The sequence below is a fragment of the Abrus precatorius genome, unplaced genomic scaffold (genome assembly GCF_003935025.1).
Source record: "Abrus precatorius isolate BTA unplaced genomic scaffold, Abrus_2018 Scaffold4, whole genome shotgun sequence".
NCBI classification, from domain to species: domain Eukaryota; kingdom Viridiplantae; phylum Streptophyta; class Magnoliopsida; order Fabales; family Fabaceae; genus Abrus; species Abrus precatorius.
Genome location: NW_020874384.1, coordinates 14,861,973 through 14,881,625, shown reverse-complemented (window position 1 = coordinate 14,881,625; position 19,653 = coordinate 14,861,973). Strand labels below are relative to the sequence as shown.

The 19,653-nt window shown below is 33.2% G+C and overlaps 3 protein-coding genes across 4 annotated transcripts; 1 reads left to right on the top strand and 2 right to left on the bottom strand.

Annotated features, from left to right (window-relative positions):
- The first annotated feature begins 3,815 nt into the window (after positions 1-3,815).
- Positions 3,816-7,930, top strand: LOC113864834. 2 transcript variants are annotated; one of them, XM_027499003.1, is made up of 6 exons: positions 3,816-4,256; positions 4,770-4,860; positions 4,984-5,141; positions 7,076-7,103; positions 7,304-7,412; positions 7,717-7,930. In XM_027499003.1, the coding sequence occupies exons 1-6, from the start codon at positions 4,041-4,043 to the stop codon at positions 7,796-7,798; spliced, it is 684 nt and encodes a 227-aa protein (XP_027354804.1). In that variant the 5' UTR covers positions 3,816-4,040; the 3' UTR covers positions 7,799-7,930. The 2 variants fall into 2 exon arrangements, with proteins under 2 accessions (XP_027354804.1, XP_027354803.1); XM_027499002.1 differs by having other exon boundaries at positions 4,981-5,141.
- A 682-nt stretch (positions 7,931-8,612) lies between these two features.
- LOC113864656 (glucose-6-phosphate isomerase 1, chloroplastic-like) lies at positions 8,613-15,272 on the bottom strand. The gene is made up of 14 exons (XM_027498627.1): positions 14,443-15,272; positions 14,212-14,334; positions 13,799-13,897; positions 13,616-13,699; positions 13,055-13,198; positions 12,910-12,975; positions 11,370-11,438; positions 11,171-11,278; positions 10,780-10,832; positions 10,559-10,697; positions 10,294-10,450; positions 9,978-10,056; positions 9,538-9,604; positions 8,613-9,437 (listed from the first exon to the last, which is right to left on the bottom strand). The coding sequence occupies exons 1-14, from the start codon at positions 14,977-14,979 to the stop codon at positions 9,303-9,305; spliced, it is 1,860 nt and encodes a 619-aa protein (XP_027354428.1). The 5' UTR covers positions 14,980-15,272; the 3' UTR covers positions 8,613-9,302.
- A 1,636-nt stretch (positions 15,273-16,908) lies between these two features.
- LOC113865558 (pentatricopeptide repeat-containing protein At5g18475) lies at positions 16,909-19,132 on the bottom strand. The gene has a single exon (XM_027500205.1). It carries the CDS (start codon positions 19,083-19,085, stop codon positions 17,535-17,537), a length of 1,551 nt encoding a protein of 516 aa, XP_027356006.1. The 5' UTR covers positions 19,086-19,132; the 3' UTR covers positions 16,909-17,534.
- Positions 19,133-19,653: the final 521 nt, after the last annotated feature.

Here is a 19,653-nt window from a genome sequence, read left to right as displayed (position 1 = left end):
ACGTGTTGAGAGAGGAAGGGGAAAAAAACAAAGGAGAGAATGGGGAAGCGTGAAAGTGAAAACAGTGTTTGGGTCTTTGTCTTTAGATTGGCGTTTCTCTCTCTTCTCCAAATGGAATGTTGTGTGAGAAATGTTTGTGTGGTTAATCGAAGCCAAAATGCGAATGAGGAGCGAGTCTTCCTAATTTGCTATTGTTGTACACATCAACCTTAAAAAACGAAGCAGATGGAGGGAAAACTAAACCCGGTTGAAAGAGTGAGGGTCCTTTCGTCATTTCTCACTCCCATCTTCCTGCGTCTAAGGTTGCCGGATGGCGCAAACGCACTACGTGCAAACACGTGGCTCCTATTCCTAGTCACGGTCCCCGCTATGCCATTTTATGATCAAGAGTCATGTCTCGATTATGACATTAAAATTAATTAAACAGATTAAATGTCAACGAAAATTAATAATTCAGGATTTTAATCTAAAATATGTTGAGTAAAAAGTCAAATTATTTAAATTTTCAGTGTATTAACTGTTTGCTGAAAAAAGTATTACTCACAAATATTTTAAAAGCACTGAATGATGATTTTAAATATAAAAAAATTATGGTATTTGATTTAATAATCATTTTTTATTCTTGATTGTTGACAAGGGCCTTTCATTAAATACTCCTTTTAAAAAAAATTAACAAACACGCTTATGATTTTTATTTGCCGGACCTGTTTATAATTAATAATAATACTACCATGTGATTTTGGGTTGCCTGAGAGAAGGAAGTAACTGCTGGGCCTTGGCCCCGTTAATGATATTTAAAAATAAATAAAATTCTATAAATGCACGTATAAAGTTGAAAAGGATCAAAATATTTTTTTAAGTATAAGTTGTAACGTATTCGAAAATAACGATCATAATTCCAAATTTTATTTTATATATTTTTATATCATAAATATTTATTTATAGGAAGTAAATTATGAAAATACAATATTAAAATATTAGAAGATTGTTTAAAAATGACTCTTGTTTTAAATATTTTATATTATTTTTTAAGTAAAGTTATCTTTGAAATTAGCGTTAAATTTTAATAATGACTTTTATTTAATTAGTTATTGAGGTATAACTCTAATTTTGATTCGATTTAACACTGAAGATGTCCAAAATCCTATGACTAAGTTCTATTTGTAGAACAAGCAATTTGACATAATTCTACTTGTAAGTTTAAGTAAATTTAATCATTAATTTTGACTTGTATGACAAACAAACAAATATTAACAAAATCAATGTTTTTTAAGTAAAAATAAGAATGAATATTTTAATACTTGAAAATTAATTAAGATTATGTCATTTTGATACTTTGTAACAATTAAAAGTGGTTTTTTTTTCACCAACTCTCAACACGACATTTACATAACAATCTTTATTTTGGTTGCAAATTTAAACTACAATTATATTATTTAAAATCATCCCCCTGTCTAGAGTTTTTATTATGAATCTTATTTTGATTGCAAGTTGCCTTTTGGCCTATATACAAAATACATATTTTTTATACGCATAATATATTTTTAAAACTAATAAATTTTATAATTTGAATATTCGTATAAAAAACAATGTGTTATAAACAATAATCACAATAAAAAAATGTTATATAGAAACTATATTTTAATTTAAAAAAACAACATTATAATTAAAGTTAACAATATGTACTATTTAAATATTTTATTTATATATTTTTAAAATAAAAAATATAAAAATTGAATTTATATAAAACAAAAATAATATTTAAATATTGTAGTAAACAACTTGTTTTTTCTTTAAATAATTGTTTGATTATTTTTTTATTCTTTAATCAACATTTGATTTTCTTCGAGCAACATTAAATAAAAATGCTATAACATTCTCAAATCACAGTAAAAAAATAATTTTTAATTAAACTTCTTTAAATAAAAAAAATTCAAATATCTACATTGTCTTCATTTATTTTGTCTTATATTGTCAACAAAGCAGAACTTCTACCAAATAAACTACTATTTACCATAATACTTTTTAATTTGGCACCGAAATAAAATAAACTAAATTTACATTTCGCTCGTGCCTATAATACCGATGCAATTCATGATTGTTAATACATAATTGGAGAAAAATCACAATAAATCTCACACTTATATTATGCACAGAAAACATAAACAAAAGGTTTAAATGCAAGGAGCTTGTCGGTATACCAAATCAAGAGCTACCGTTAACTGTCCTTTACTACGGCAAATGCAAATCAACGGTGGATTGTACTTTCATTATTAATTTCTCTTCCTTGGAAGAAAAAAAAAAAGTTTTATTCATTTTAACATCTAAAGATAAATTTAAGCGTATAAATATATTTTTATGTTTTTAATGTGATAGTTATTTTTATTAAAATATTAATTTTAGATATTTAAACATTGTTTTAAGGTTAAGATTAATAAAAAAAAATTCGCGAAAGTGACAATGTATTAGGCTTATGTTTGCAGGACTTTAAGAAAATATAATTTACTCAATATAAAAATGTTGATAAAGATGTCTTTAAAGTAAGTAAAATTAAATTTGCGGTAAGTTAAAAATAGGGAATATTTATGTAAATATATAGTTTTAGTTCAGTTGTATCTTTTATCTTATATTGTCATCAATGTGTGATTATAGTTTCATAATGATGTTTTTTTTTTCAAATTTGATTATCTTTTCCTAATTATTACAATTAAACTTTTCACTCCTTTTTCCTTTGATTAAAGTTATGAATCTTTGTCTTTTATTTAAATAATTGAGCATATATGTCATATTTAAAATCGAAAATAGATTTAAAAGTTATATAATACTGATAATTTTGGAATGATTTAATATAAGATGAGGCTACGGTATTAGTATTAAAAAAATATATGATATTTTTGACGATAGGTTTTAAGCTGGAAAAAAAAAACTTAAAATAGTTCAATTGAATCAATCTATGGAGACATTGAGAGGAATGGGAAAAAAATGCTTTTAAATCTAAGTATTTCAAGCACTGTATTAGTATTTTTTAAAACATAAGTAGAAGAAAATTGATTTATATGTTGGAAGAAAACAGGAATTTTAAAAAAATACAAAATAATTTCAACGGATGGGTAGTAAAGATTTGGGATAAAAAAGGCAAAGTTCAGCATAAAAAACAAACGTATTCGAATATGATATTTAAAATTTTGGATTTTTGACTTAAAAGAAATGTTTAATAAAAAGTTTCAGATAAATAAAGCTTTAAAATAATAATTAATTTGTTTGTTTAAAAAAAACCTTAAACAAATAGATCTTATTATGGAACAAAAAACAACTTGAAATAAAAATTTAATATTCTAAGGCATTAAGGTAGTATATTAACAATATTTATGTTTTGATTGTTAAACATCACTGATCCTTTTTTAGAAAAATATTACTATTATTGATGGGTTTTATTTTGATTAAAAGATGTAAGATAAAGAACGCAATTAAACACAAACAAACAAAGTCTGAGCACAATCCTAATAACAAAAAGGAAAATATTTTCATAAAATTTTACATAACAATACTTTTTTCTTATAAAAACTTATCCCATTTAAACTCTTAAAACCATATCAACCTTGAGATTAGTGTTAATAAAACCTTACAATATTTTTAACTGTGTATCTACGATTCATTGAACGAGTTTAATAGAGTGTGTGAATATCAAGACGAGGAATTAATAATAATACGTGTAAAAAGATAAAATAATGTATTAATCTAACGCATGAAATGAACGTTATCATGAAAAAAAGTTACAAAACTGTTAATGATAATTAAATTAAAAGGACGGAGTCTGATTCGGAGTCCAAAGTTTGAAACGTGTCAAAGTGAAAGAAAGATCCCAAAAAGCAAAAAGGGGAAAAAGATAGTTAGTGTAACGAAGAGGGAACAATTCCAATACACGACAGAGACAGAGACGAAGCCATTGCCAAGCAATCATTACCGTTCGTATTTGTATTCCTATCATCTGTGGTTGCCTTTCCCTTCAACGCTTTGTTTGCATTCATTATTTTAAGCTTATGGATCCGGAAGCCTTGCTGGGCCCCGACCCGAACGTGGACCGGGACCCGCTTCGCGTAAAGAGGAAGACTCTTGAGGCGGTGCTTCTGCAGTGTCAGAGAGCTCTTGAGTTGATCAACGCTACAAGTGCCACCACTGCTTCCACTTCTCCTTCTGCTGACGTGGAATATGAGGAGGGTGAAGCCACTGCATCAGTTGATCCTGATGCGGACAAGGTAATCCCTCTCTCCGTTTTAGGGTTTCCGTTACGACTGAATTTATGGTTTATTCTTATTCGATTATGGATTGAAATGGTCATTGCTCTTGTCTTCTTGACATTGATGCTCAACGTTGCACTTATTCTCGTGTTGATGACATTCGTGATAGAAACATGTTGAGTTTTATGTGTGTTTTTATTAATACCGTTTCGGTGATTCTCCTCTAGTGTGTGTGTCGCGATTTAATCTTCAACTGATCATTGATATGGTAGTGTTTGATAGATGGATTAAAACGGGACAGGAAATAAAACGAGTTTTGTTCTATATTTGGTGCATTTTTTCAAAAATAGAAGAAAATTATACGAGGTTAAAAGAGTGGTGTCTTTTGATTTAATTAAAAAAAGTGGAAACATGGAGAACAGAACAGAACCGTTCCATTTTGTTTCGTCCGCATGTGAACACCACTTTAATATAGATAAAATTTTGCTGATTATGCTCCCTAACGACATGGCCTCACGTGCCCCAATGCAGTTATGTGATCTGCTCAAATCCAGAGTTGAATGCCCTGCCTTTCTTCAAAAGTTGGAGTGCGCCCAGGCGTCGGTTTCGCAGAATACAGCTGGTGGGTTCTGCGTTGCAAAATGGTTTTCTGTATTTTGATGATTTCAGTCAGTTCAACTTGTTTTTTCTTTGTTTCAAAATTATAATCATAATAAAAGAAAAAAAAAATTGGTTATGGCAGAAGAAGGTAATTCTTGGGACATTGTCAGTGAAAATGATCTCTGGGATAGTGAACGTGCTGACGCAGACCAAGAAGATTATGTCCTTGTTAGACAAGAAGATATAGTGGAGGGCATTGCATGCTTTATGGCTGCATATTTGCTATCCATCAAGCAGACTAAGGTATGTATTTTGTATCTATGCTCTTGTTATTCAGATGACTCTACTGTATTTGCCTGTTATTTTTGCTTCTCTTGTGCATTATATTATTCGTCGTGAGATCATTTGACTGAGATTCTTGTGAAAACCTGATCCCAAAACATTTGGCTAAAAACTTCAAAATACCTCTTGACATGCTGTAAGAACCAGCTGTTTTCTGCTTTCTTCTGTACACCTTACTTTCAGGCTCCATGTACATTGAACCTTCTGCTTTCTTGAATCTGCTCAAACCTCCAAATATACTTTTCAGTTGGGATTGAAATTCCACACCGGGAGAATTGTTTTGCATGTTTTCTTAAAAGGTTTTGGGGAATTGTTTTTCCCCAATCATCTTTAAACTTGTCTTATATGTATATGTTGCCACCTATGTTACATAGAATCATGTACAAGTCATGACCAGTAGATTATATGTTGTGGAAACAAAACATTTAAAAATATTGGATTTGGATACAGTCAGGAGTTATATTAAATAAAATATTTAATATATTTATGTGTGTAAAATAGACTGCATAATGCATAACCATTTGTAAAGCCGCAATTATTAAGCATAATCACTACAAACCTTAATCATCATATCCCCATATCTAACTATGCCATAAGTAAAATTTAGAAAAATGTAGTTATAAATACTTTATATGACATAAACATAAGTATGCAAGGAAGGCTTATTTTGGTTTTCAGAAAATGAAAATAAGCTAAAATAGGCAGTTTTCCCACTTTGGTTTTGAAATCTGATTTGAATACGTTATAACCATGCTGAGAAACCACCATTTTCTGTCCTCCGAACTGCAGAGTCACACAGAATTCATTCATAGAATATCAAATCACTCTAATTTGAGCTATACTCAGTGCAATTTTTGGAGTTTCCTGTATTGTTGTGTATCAGCATTGTGTTGGCAGATTGGCTGCATATTAGCATGGCCATATCTGACTAAAAAAAATCAGCAGAAAATGCCAAAATTATGGTTGTAGCTAAATTATGTGCATATTTTGTATGGTGCTGAAATTGTTGTTTTATTTGAGCATGCTATTTAAAAAATCAAGACTTTCTGGTGCTTTAATATGTTTTTTTACCCTGGAAATTACTTTATATCTTATATTAAACGCTACCAAATATTGTGAATAAATATAAGTAGTGTTATTTACCAGTATATTCTATTATCACTTTTGATGAATTTTTGGCTGCTACGTGTTTTATCTGGAAGCAGTACTGTTATTTTATGTGATACTAAAAGTATACAATTTTACTCTAAATTGGTGGCAGCGAGTGGTCTGTGTTTTTGTTGTGACTTGCATGAAATTGTGTTTAATAATTTGTGTGTGGTCAATTGAGATTAGTTATTTACCACTAATGTTTCTTAGCAAAGTTGAACTGGAAACTTCTGAATTTAATTTAATATTTAATAATGAACTTCAAATTTATAATGTGTATTTTCTCTGGAAAGATGTCCACTTTGAGCATGGTAGCTTTGTTCAATATAAGGAAATATGTAGTTGCTACTCACAATAATTACATTAATAACTATAATGTCAAAAAATATAGAGATGTTTGGACTTCATTGTTGATATCGAATGTTTCCCTTCCTTTCTGCCTTTATGGGTATTATGTTACAGCTTGTGCTTTGATGATACGGATAAAACATTCTTTTTGGAAGTGAAAGGTCTAGAAATTATCCTAGTGAATTAGAAACTTAATCATTTAATATGCAGGCCTTTTTTGGTATTGTGCTTCTATGTAAACCTCCTCATTCATCTGTAGGATAACAATCACTTGTACTCTTTTTTGCCTGTGAGGAATGTTGTTTTACAAATTTGATCTACAATCAATTGCAGCAAACTTATTAATGTATCCGAAATTTCTGCTCTCTCTCTCTAATTGATTTCTTTGTTCTTTGTAGGATTTGACCCCTATCCAACTCCAGGAGGGTGAGTTTGTTTGCTTCCTATTATAATAATTTACCATTGTTATTCTTCCATATATTCGAGTGAAAAACAAAAAATAGCTGTTTTTCATCTATCTTTTCATTTCAGATAAACTTTTATGATCTTATTGTGATAATTACATTGTAAATTTGCCAAAAGAATGGGAAAGAATGTCTTGACTTTTTCTTAATCTGTTTTATTAGCGATCAGCAAGACATTCTCAGTGAAAAAGAAAAAGGGAAAGCTTCGAAAGGCTTGGGATGGGAGCAAAGTTATTTATAATGTTGCATCATGGGGGGCTACGGCCATAGGGTAAGTGGTTATTCCAAACCCAATTTCCCAATTTTTATAATTTAAGGAACTTGTTTAACTCACCCATCGCATAACTTGCATTTAATTTGTGGCATATCTTGGCTATGTGGATTTGCGTGCCTGCCTTTTAGCATACGTATTATAATCTCGTGGTGAATATTGAGTACCTTGCGTGTCATCTTCTTCTTCTTAGCTGTTTTTCCATTTGCTCTAGCAAAAAGAAATTCCTTCTCAGTTAATTTCAACCTCTTTTTAGCTAACAGTTCCATTTTTATCTACCACTTACGTCTGACATTCTTGACAGGATATATCAAAACCCTGTTATTCTCAGGGCTGCAACTAAAGCATTCTGGGCTTCTTGTCATGTCATATCGAAGCTTCTCTAATTTGCCAATACAGCATGCAGCTTGGAGCGAAGTTGTGATGTAGTAATTTAACCACTCTTGTACCTTGCTTGTGCTGCAATTTAGCTTGGCGCCCGATGCCCTGTTCGTGTTTGATTTAAATTTCGATTTCTTCGCACCACAAATCAATTGATTTTAACATAGTTTTATATTGTAAATATCACTATTAAATGTTTCCGAGTGCTATTAAAAAATGAAATATCGAATTCAAAACTCAAGCCATAAACATGATTTCCCTCTCTCCACGTCCGAGAACCGAACATCCGGTTGCCTTGCCCTTCTGTTTAACTTGGTTGTTTTTTGCTTCGTAATATATTTTTGGCTTAAATAAATTATTAATTCTAAAAATATCACATTTTTATCTTAGTTTTTATAAAAATGTTATTCGATTTTTGTTAGCACATAATTTGACTCCTTTGTCAGGAATTTAAATTAGTAATTTTTTTAAAAAAAAATTGGACTAAAATAAAAAATATTTTAAGAATTAAGATTAAAAAAAATGATGTTTTTCTGAGCGTAGAAGTCAGGTGGGGATAGATAGGGTTACCTGTCAATGAATATGAAATTAGGGAGTTTTGGTCTTTTGGAAAGTGGATTGCTGACTTGCTGTGTGGTTTGATAATGCTGGACTCGGTGCTACGGGCTGTTTATGTGAGAGAGTGCGGTTAACCGTGGGTGGGTTGTACGGGGTTTATATGAAATTACCGATTGCACTAATTTTTTTAATCACATTACACTTCTAAAAATTTAATTCTAAAAATCACTTATAAAATTTCATTTAAAAAAAAAAATTCACATCAATAAAAAATTATGGAATATATTAAAACACTTCTGAAATTTTAATTCCTAAAGTGATTTCCAGAATTAAAATTTTAAAAGTAATTTATACATCAAAATTAGTTTTCTAAAAATGAAAAAACAGAAACCAGTTGTGCTGAGAATAATTCCGCGTATTCTATAGTGGTCTCAAGCTTTCCACGAATATCACAGATCATAAAGCTAACTGTATTAGAGGATTTTTTTAGTAACTATTTCTCTCTCTATTATTCTCAGCTCCAAAATGCATCCGCTTTCTCCTTCAGTTCAAGCTTCTTCTAGCCTTTATGTAACCAATAACCAGCTGCTACTAGTACTACTAGTGATCACACAATGTTTTTAATTTTGTCATTGGATTGCACCAGACAGCCACTGCTCTAATCTCATCAACCCCACAAATAATCAACGTAGGAAGCAAAATGATCAAGTTATTTAGCGATAGTCACTCACTCGCTTCTCCATCAGGTTACATGGTGTTTTCATCAAATGTAGTTCCAATTCAGACCACCAAAATTCAACAACACCTTCAAGAATTTATCCGAACAAAATCTCCACTTTCATTAATAATGGAGATTCAACATTAAAACTAAATTATTGCAGGCTGATTTTCTTTTGATCCGTATTCAAACACAACTGTAACATTAGAAAACCTGAATTTCGTTAGTCTGACTCAAGCATACAATTCACCAACGTTACATTCCCCAAGAAAAACCTTGATGCTTCGCGGTGAACCGCAGCTGCCTTCAGCAATAAGTGCTCTGTCATTGGCGGCCATGTGTGCAATAATCTTGAAAATCATTTCAATCTGCATGAAAGTGAAAATGTTGAATTTCTATGATGATTCTTAATGAACAAGGGATAGGGCACATGATTGAGAAAGTAATAGAGAGGGATAATAAATGTACATCTTCTGGAGCATGGCAACGTTCAGCTACTTCTTCCAGGGTCAATGGCTCAACAGGCTCTTTGCAACTGAAAAGTCAAAAATATTATTTAGTGATAGACTTATTGACAATATATACAAGGATGCAAAATACACAAAGTGACTCCGTATTATTCTAGACAGATGTTGACCCTCTGATTATTATCCTTAACAAATAATTTCAAATATCTTCAGTGGATGCCCCTTAAATCACATAATTACAGAAATGACCCCTTATATCACATAATTACAAAAATGACTCCCAGGTAGGATAGTCACTTCACGCTCAAGATAACAAGAGGGGCCCCACCAACACATTTTACTGAACAGAAAAATTAAATCTACAAGTCTCTGAGAGCATAAGCAATGACCAAAATAACCCTAGCTAAGCCAGAAAACAGCGGTGTAAAATAAACATCATACCTTGCCTCATTTAGCACTGCCAATACGCGCTTCTGAAGTGCCAGTACTTCACCTGCTGCTTTTTTACCAGCTTCCACACCTAAGTAATTATCATAGTTCAGACTTCAGCAGTGGTTGCATAACAATGAAGAAACTAAAAATACCCAAGTTGCATATATAGTTCAGTACGGTTGACTCAAAATTCAAAACAACAGAATTTGTTGATCCCAGTACAGGACATGGAAAAATTCTGAAATGGACACTATCAATATAGCAACATTATTCTTTATTAAAAGTCAATAACATTCTAAAATGGGCTAAATAAATCATATTTTACCAGGTTGATGATAAGCATTTATGTTAACAAGAGAGGCATATATTCCTACTGCTCGTTCATAGAGTGCAATAAGAGCACCAACTGATCTTGGCGTCACTTCTTGTACAGTGACTGTGATGGACTCTCGGTTATTAGCATACAATGCTGACCTTGTTCCCTACAGAAACTCCAATTTTAGCTCCAAGCCATGGGGGAATACTAGCAACAGGTTGTAAATAAAATCATCAAGTTTGGTAAGTAAATATGCATGATTAGCAGAACAGACCTGTAGCATACCAAACAAGTAGTCTCCACATGTGACACCTGGTTCAAGCTCCCAATCATGACCAGGGGGTCTATCACGTAGAACCTCAATGAACGTCACAAAGAAATTGTGCACACCTTCCCTCAATTGTTGAATATAGCTGAAAGGGGGCAGAAGTTTGCTAGAGATTAATCAAACCAACAAACTATAACAAACAAACTTAGAGTGGAATGAAAACTCACGCATGCTGATCAGTGCTGCCTTTATTTCCGTAGACACTGATTCCTTGATTAACCTATGGAATCCAAAAGTCAAATTCAGATAATATCATTAACTCTTGCAGGATTGAAGCATATAAGGCTAGACATAGTTAGCAAATGTGATATAATATGTGACAAGAAAGATTCATCAATGAAGGAGAATTAGGATCCCTTATTAACAATGTCCAGTCAAGTTAATGATGCTCCAAATGAATGTGTGACACCACCATGTATACAGTATAAACACCAAAACAATGAATTATAACTACAAAGTCTTTCGGCTACTTCCAGATGCAGGCAACACTGCAAGCTGATGCAGGGCAGTACAAAAACAGTATTATTTTATTTTGATGCAGGTAAGAATAAGACATACCCGATTACCGTCCAAGTCAAACTCCTTGCCTAGAGATTCCATGACCAACTGCTGCAAGTATCTACTAAATAATAGTAGGCTGTCCTTGTACGGAAGAATAACCATATCCTGCAGAATAAGGATGAGAAGAAAACAATGTGCAACAGTTAAATAAAATAGAAGACAGATGCTAATCATTAATAAATTATATAATTCTCACCTTGGATCCTACACCATCTGTAGCCCAATACCAACATAAAGCCAGCAGAGCAGCAGGGTTGTTCCTTAACTGCACAAAAGTATGTATTAATCAGAGATCCTTTGTTTTATTATTGGGGAGAGAGGCAAGGTTAAGAAGACAATATTGTAAAGTATAATTAAAAAAAAAAAAATGAAATGGTACTATACAGCTGATCATCATGTTACAACCAATCATGCAATGTTTCTTCTCAAGAAGGTAAGGGATTTCTAAAAAATTTGGCCTTCAGTATATAAAAACAGCATTACTAGATAAATATAACCATTTCTGGCATGCATTTTCCTACTTGTATGCAAATATTCTCAATTAGGCTATTCTTGTTCATTCACATATTTTTTGACATCCTATCATCTTCAAGCAGAAAATAGTAATTTTCCAAAGCCACAAAGCATGCCACAAGTCCGAACTCATACAGTCCTATTCTAAGCACAAGCTCACATTATTGAGTTTCTCATAAAGATGACAAAAAAGACACGTCAAGAGTCAAATTTCTAAAATATAGCAACATAAGGCACACTAGCGTCAAGCAAAGCATAAGCTTAGAGATAAAAATAATCTCAATATTTTACTTAATATTAAGATTTGATTCTGGGCTTTCAATACCATTATCATCAAAACCTAAGTCAAATTTTCCTTCAATTTGTCTCAAAATTCACTAAACCTGAGTCCCAGACACAAATACCACAGGTACAGTTCACAGCCACAAAACCGTGTTCTAAACTTGCAAACCCTTTCCTTTACCTATCGACTGTAACTCATTAATATGATAAATTCTATCCTTATTCTGCCCAAGAAATCCCAAACCAAATCAATTAAATGCTAAACCCAACTGTCTTACACCAGATAGCTAGTTTAACAATAAAACAGTGGTAAGGTCATTTTAATAGATGCTGGATCAAAGTCCTACATCGATGATGATGAAAGAAACCAATTGAACTGAACTGATAAAGCATGACATACGTTCAGAAATAAAGTTTATCAGCTTATGCAAGTTGATGACTTTTGGTCCATACATCACACATTTACCCTATGACCTCATTACTTGCGACACCAATAATCAGACCCCAGGTTTGACCAATTATTTAAGTTTTGCTCAGTTTAACCAAAGATAGTACAAATAAATATTGCAAAATATTGAAGGTAATCAGGAAGGAATTTAGGCACATAAACTTGTGCTTAGAAAGCACCTCATACACGTGTCAGAATGGCAGCATCAACCTTCATAATTAGATCAGAATGATTTACAATATCTCACTGATGAGGCTGTAATTAGTTCTGTGCAACTTCCTTACCCTCACACCCAACCACCACACAAGTATTAGCACATGAAGCAGCACCCATAGTACTTTAAAATACGCATGGCAAGTCATCAAGTAAGAATATCTCTGGTATAACACAAGCATTATCATACATGAAAAAGATTACATGGGCACAATGCAACTCTGAAGTAATATTTAGATTCAACAAAAAAAGAAAAAGATGATTAGAAACTGATGTATACCACAATACTTCTATTTGCCTCATCCATCAATGATGCACCAGCAAGCATTTCTGTGATGTCAATGCCCTAAATCAAGAAGCAAATGATAAGAAAACACAAAATATCAATGTATAAACACTTTGACTTTAGATTAATGACCACTTACCTGAAGGGCTGCTGGAAGCAGGCCAACTGCAGACATCTCCGACGTTCTACCTCCCACCCAATCAAACATGGGAAATCTAGCTAACCAGCCCTCAATTCTGGCAGTGTTATCCAACAGAGAATTTTCTTGTGTTATAGCAACACCCTGTGTTGTAAAATGTATTAGTGAATAGTAACAATTTCCACAGACTGTGACACTGACAGACGATGTGCAAGTGATACGGGGTCAACAACATTTAGATATTCCACAACTCCAGAAATAATAATAATAGTATAAAAAATCCCTCCAGAAGTTCCAACTATTGTCGGACAACGTAAACAAAACTATGAAAATTATGAAAGGTATAGCAGTGAGAAAAAAAATAGTATTTTAGAATCTTCACACCGGTAAAGCAAATCAATCTAGATACAAGTAGCTTTTTCACTCTCACAAAACTATCAGTCACAATTCTAGCACCATAATACTATATAGTATCTAAACTTCTGATTCAGATGTAGTATCATGTACTAATATAGGAAAATAAAAAATATATATATAAAAAGTGAAAACCTGAGATTAAACCTGTTTCGGAAAATCCAAGCCTGCGTCACGAAAGGCCTTCTGTACTTCTAATAAACCATTTCTAGTCTCTGGGGTACCTCCACTCTGGAAATAATTGAAACTTTCAAGTTAAAAAAAATATCTTCAAGCACTCAAGACAACATTGTAATCAAACAAAAAAAAAAGTATAATCCTCATGCAGACCTTTGAAATCACAATCACAAGTGTAGAGGCTAGCTCAGATCCAAGTTGTGCAATCTGATGATCAATTCCAGCAGGATCAGTGTTGTCAACAAATCTTATCTGTCGAAAGACCAAAAACATCCTGTGAGCCCCCACAAAAACCAATTATATATCCATACTTTACATGAACAACACTAGTTGCTCAGGTATTTCAAAATATCAGACAAGCACACTTAATCATTGCCATATCATCTGTCGAGGTAGAGAAGCGAAGGAGCCTATCATCAAACACTTGTGACAAATGAAATAACTGAATTCAAACATGTAGGTCCACAAATTTAACTCCCACATTTGAGGAGTAAATTGGCACGCATTAACTACTCTTACATCACAATTTAGCACCAACAATAACATAACAGGAATAACATGAATACCTTAAGTGGAGGATTATCAGGAGCCAATGCCTCTGCAACAAACTGTGGTCCAAGAGCTGAACCTCCAATTCCAACAGACAGTATTTGAGTAAAGCGACCTTCAGGAGACGAGGGAGGCTTAATCTGCCAAATATTCATTGCCACACACAAATCAGTAAAACCCTAATTGAAGCAAAATCCACAACACACACAAATCACCAAATGAAAAACAAGAATGAGAATTGAACTGACCTTACCGGTGACGACATCCTGAGCAAACTTCAAAACGGCGTCGAGAGTGTTCTCAATCTGCGTCCTGAGGAAGGAATTGGGAGCGCGTTTAGGGTCCCTCAACCAATAGTGTCCAACCATGCGACCCTCATCGGGGTTCGCAATTGCGCCCTTCTCCAACTCCTCCATCGCTCGAAACGCCGTTTGAAACCGGGGCTCCATTTCCTTCACGAACTCCTCCGTGAACCCGACCCGACTCACGTCAAGGTAAAGCCCCAGTTCCTTATGTTGATACAACCAATCCACGTATCTCCGCCACAGCGCACGTGGATCTTTCTCCAGCCCCTTCTTCTCACTCGCCACCACCGCTCCATCGGAAACCTCCGCCGGAACCTCCCGAGCGACCGAGTGAGCACAGGCGAGGCTCAGAGTCCGATCAACGCGACGCGCGGGGAACGACACGTGTTCTTTGCGGAGAGTGTTGGTCAACGGTGGAGGTTGGTATTGGAATTTTTTAAGGGTTGGGGAAGAGGAGCAAATACCTGAGATTGATGCCATGTGTTATGGATCGCGATTGAAAGAAAGCGTTGGAAGGGGATTTTAAATTAAGGTAGGGGCATGACGGAGGTGGCTTGATATTTAGGAGAGTGGGAACAAATAAATAACAAGTGATGATGCAAATGGTGTGGTTCAGTAGAATCTCAAGAAGTGGAGCTTTGTTTTTTTTAGGTGACAGCGTTTGTGATAGCGGTTTTTGTCTTTGAACAAAGTTGTTTTCTTGTTCTGTGTGCTCTGTGATATTCACCAGAATCACGCGCTCATCGGTTGGTAGTTGTACATAACTCGACGATCAAATACCTTAGTAATCTGTTGCACTCATATTACCTCAATGCCCCCAACCCTGTCTTTTTCAATAACAATAACGCGGCAGCACAAATGCACTAATTTAAATTTCTTCAGGATGTGTTTAAAACCTTCGCTTAGTTCAGTTACACGTTGCTAAGATCCAAAGGATTACTTCTTATGTGTGAATAATCACTGATTATTACTGTTAAGCTACATCGTCAAATAATTTAGAAATATGTTTTTAAACTCAATCATTGTTGCGTGAATGGAAAAACACATTTCTTTTTTAGGAAATTGACTTTCATTGTTTACTTCTTTTGTCTATTAAATCTGGTTAAGCGATAAATATAACATGACTTGAATTGGAAAATTATATCTTTGAGGGGCTGTATCACTGTCACGCTCGAGTGAGAGTGACCGAGCTGCTTCTATCGTGAATCATGTTAGTCTTTGAGAGACATTGTGTTCAACATTTTAATTTTTAAAAAATTTAAAATATCACAATTCTCATAATAAAACATTTGTAATATTAAGTATCATGTCAGATATTTAAGTGGCAAAAAATAATGTTGTTTAAAAAATAAACGTGACAAAATATCTTTAATTGTTAAAGAATTGAGTCATTCTGTGAGCATAAATTTAAGTAAAATTCTGGTATATTTACACTTTTAAAGCGATAACACTGTTGAAGTTTTTTGGTAGATTGAATTAGCGTCTTTGAAATTGTTAGATTTGAGTGCTAATAACATTTTTCTTCCTTTGCTAGAGTTTAAGAATGACTTGAAATCTGTTGTTGGGGAAACATTCTCTTCAATTGTCGCTCCGAAGTTCTTTCTTCAAGAAATAACAACCCTTTAACCAAAATCATGCAAAACGACACCATTTTGCGTTTTTTTTTCAAACGACGTCGTTTCTTGCCGACATCTACTATGACACTTAACGTAACAAATTAGTTTTTTATTACAATTTATTAATGGAGTATGAGTGTAAAGACTAAAATGAATGATAAAAAAAGAAGTTGGAGATTAACACGATATTTTAATTTTTTCAATGACTAAAATGCTAGGTTCAAATTCTCAAGAACTAAAATAAGGGTCTAATCTTTTTATTATTATTATTGAATAGATTTTTTTTTTTATTGGAATTAATATTGTTGGATGCGGGTAAAAATACTATGAATGATAAAATTCTCCCTTGAAATATATACAACTTTCCCATTTCTTTTGTTGTAATTTGTTATAATTTTTATTAAATAGTATAAAAAATATTTTAACTGTATACTTAACAACAGATACGGAGGAGCTGACTGTTATAATTTTTAGTTTTTAAAAATTATATTATAAAAAAAATTTTAAAAATAAAATAAAATAAATTATTTGGTAATTTAATTTTTAAAACTGTTGTTAGTTGAACTTTTATTAGTTTTAGGAAACAAAACAGAAAAAATAAAAACAAAAACACCTCAATAGTAATTCTATTTTTTAGTTTTAAAAACTGAAAAAAAAATATTTTTAAAAATATTTTTTAAAATTTATATTAACAAACAAGTTTTTTGTTTTTTATTTTTAAAAACAGAAAATTATATTTAAAAAGAGAAAACAAATTATTTTTCAAAATTTCTTAAACAAAATTAGTAAAAATAAACTATCATTTATTTAAAATATACTGAAATATACACCACTTTAACCTACATACAATGGCCATGGCATAAATCATTAGATATGTTAAACCGAACCAAAACAGCACAGATGTTTTTTCACTGAATCTAACAAATTTTCAAGTACCTGGCACTGAATGCTCTACTTCTAAGTCCTACCTACAACGTCTTTTGAGGGCGAGTTTAATGCTTTTGTATTTAGGGCACCTTGGCACCCTGCTCCCATGTCGTGGAATTAGAAAAGGTCGGTCTTATTCCACTGAACCAAAATTTTATGCTTTGTTTTTGTACATAAAAATGAGTAAATTACAGTGGCATCGCTCTACTTTTGGGTAAGGGAAAATGTTAATGATGTCAATTATCTAATTCCTCAAGCTTGACATGATGGGGATTGGGAAGTGCTACCTTAAAAAAGAGAAAATAGACTAACCCAGAACCTTAAGCTGGTTCAAAAAATTTCCTCCTGAAATTATTAATGGAGAATGCCCCTGCCGCATTGTGATTCATCAATCGCATTATGTCTTAAAACACTTCCTCATCATCCTTGGCTTGAAGATAAGAAATCTAAACACCAATTACTTCTGAAACCCATTACTTCACAAAGTAAATATCAAGTATTTGTGATCAGTAATTCATCAAGCAGCTCAAAAACATACAATAGCTTTCTGTCTCTGCAGATCAATTCAATTAAAAGCTCCCAAGAATCAAGTCTTGGCCGGAACCCCATCTCCACCAAGTCAACTAGAGCCACAGCAGCAGCATCAACCATTCCTGCCTTACAAAGATGAACCAATAATTCATTCGAGGTAGCATAATGGGGTAGAAACCCCCTACTTAGCATTAGCGCCAACAATGTCTTTGCCTTTTGCAACTCACACTTTTGGATTAAGGAATTCAGGACAATTCTATAACTAACTTTGTTCAAATACGCACCCTGCTGTGGGAGGTTCTGAAGCATATCCAGAGCCTCGTCAAACCTTCCTTCTCTGCCTAGTCCCCCAAGTATCACATTGAATATAATAGTATCGGCGTGGCACTCATTTTCCTTCATCTCTTTAAGCAACTCTATAGCTTCACTACTCTGGCCATTCCTACAAAAGAAATTGATCAAAGCAGTATAAGTAACTGCATCAGGTTTCAAACCAGAACTCTTCATCTCAGCCAAAACGCCTCTTGCATCCTGCAGTTTCCCCACTTTGCACAAGCCATTCAAAAGGGCTGTGAAATTAACCACATTTGGAAGACATCCATTATTCTTCATAAACTCAACAACATTTCTAGCACGCTCCGGTTCACCTCGGCGACAAAACCCATTGATCAAAACATTGTAAGTAAGAGGATCAGGCACAATGTGATCCTTTGAAACCATCTCCTCAAAAAGCTCAAAAGCTTCCTTTAGTCTTCCACTTTGACAAAGACCATCCATTAGGGTTGAGTAAGTAACTAAATTAGGGTAAGACAAATTAGATTTCCTCATTTCCTTCACAACTTCAAAAGCAGAATCAAAATCCCCATTTTTGCAATGGTACTTCACTAAGATATTAAATATACACACATTAGGCTTATTCGTTAGACTCCTCTTAGCATGCAGTAGCAATTTTCGCGCCAAATCTACCCGATTGGAATCAAGCAAAAGATTGAGACAAGTGCTAATAGCCTTGGGAGAGGGCTTTTCACGAACAATTGGCTGGATGGAGAAAAACGCGTGAAGCACATTTTCATGAAGGGAGAATTTCGAAAAATGCTTCATAAGGTTAATAAATATACCCTCGTGGAATTTGCAAGTTTCATAGCTCATTTGACGCAGAACTCCATCCACGGCCTGAAATTTCTTCAACCGAGCAAGCTTCTCGAGAATGGTAGAATACGTGGCATTGTTGTGATTAAAACCCTTCTGCTCCGACACCATGTTGAATATCTTCAACGCGCGTTCTGGATCTTTCTCTCGTTTGATCAAGTTAATCGCAGACTCGTGAGAGATATACCTTCGCTTCCTCTGAGCTTCGCCGGGAGCAACGCAGATTTCAGGAGGAGGATCCGGTTTGGGTTCTGCAGCTTTTGCAAACTTAAGAGGTGAAATCCACGGCAACGAAGACGATTCAGAAGAAGTGACACAGTTATGCAGCCTGTGCCTGCTATAGTAAATCGTTGAAGTTTTCATGAAACCAAACAAGAGACTGAATAGCGAATGGTTCTTCTTTGCAACCTGGTTTCTCCCCCTTAGGTAATCAAGGTTCAGTCGTCGTATCTTTTTTTTTTTTTTAACCCATGGGTTGAGTCTTCTTGGATAGCAGCCTTTTTTACCTAAAGAATGGGCTGAGTATCCTCCTCAGGCCCAATAAATAGACCCGTTAATTAATGGGTTCTATAAAATCTACGTAAATCTAGGTGTCTTTTTTTTTTTATCTTTATATAGTATTTTAAAATAATATATATTAAAATATATATTTTTTAAATTATAAAATATATGATTTAAAAATCATTGTAATACAAATATAAAGATTCAGACATATAACAGTTTAAAATTATAAAATATCAAAAAATGCTTTAAAAAATTTAAAAATTAAAGAAATAAATAGTAATTTTTTCAAAAATAATAAGAAACTTAAACCACAAAAAATGAATGGCAATTTTTAAGATAAAAAACTACAAATGATTAAATTTTAAAAGTTTTCCATGTTACCATAATTTTTGACAGCTCAATCCTACACATCACCACATCATATCAT

Coding starts and splice junctions, on each gene's coding strand:
- LOC113864834 (XM_027499002.1), top strand. CDS start 4,041: ATGGATCCGGAAGCCTTGCTGGGCCCCGACCCGAACGTGGACCGGGAC. Junction 4,861..4,980: donor GGTTTCGCAGAATACAGCTG/GTGGGTTCTGCG, acceptor TGGTTATGGCAG/AAGAAGGTAATTCTTGGGAC. Junction 7,104..7,303: donor CCCTATCCAACTCCAGGAGG/GTGAGTTTGTTT, acceptor CTGTTTTATTAG/CGATCAGCAAGACATTCTCA.
- LOC113864656 (XM_027498627.1), bottom strand. CDS start 14,979: ATGGCATCAATCTCAGGTATTTGCTCCTCTTCCCCAACCCTTAAAAAA. Junction 10,451..10,558: donor ACTTGTTTGGTATGCTACAG/GTCTGTTCTGCT, acceptor GAGTTTCTGTAG/GGAACAAGGTCAGCATTGTA. Junction 9,438..9,537: donor GTTGCCATGCTCCAGAAGAT/GTACATTTATTA, acceptor ACTTTCATGCAG/ATTGAAATGATTTTCAAGAT.
- LOC113865558 (XM_027500205.1), bottom strand. CDS start 19,085: ATGAAAACTTCAACGATTTACTATAGCAGGCACAGGCTGCATAACTGT.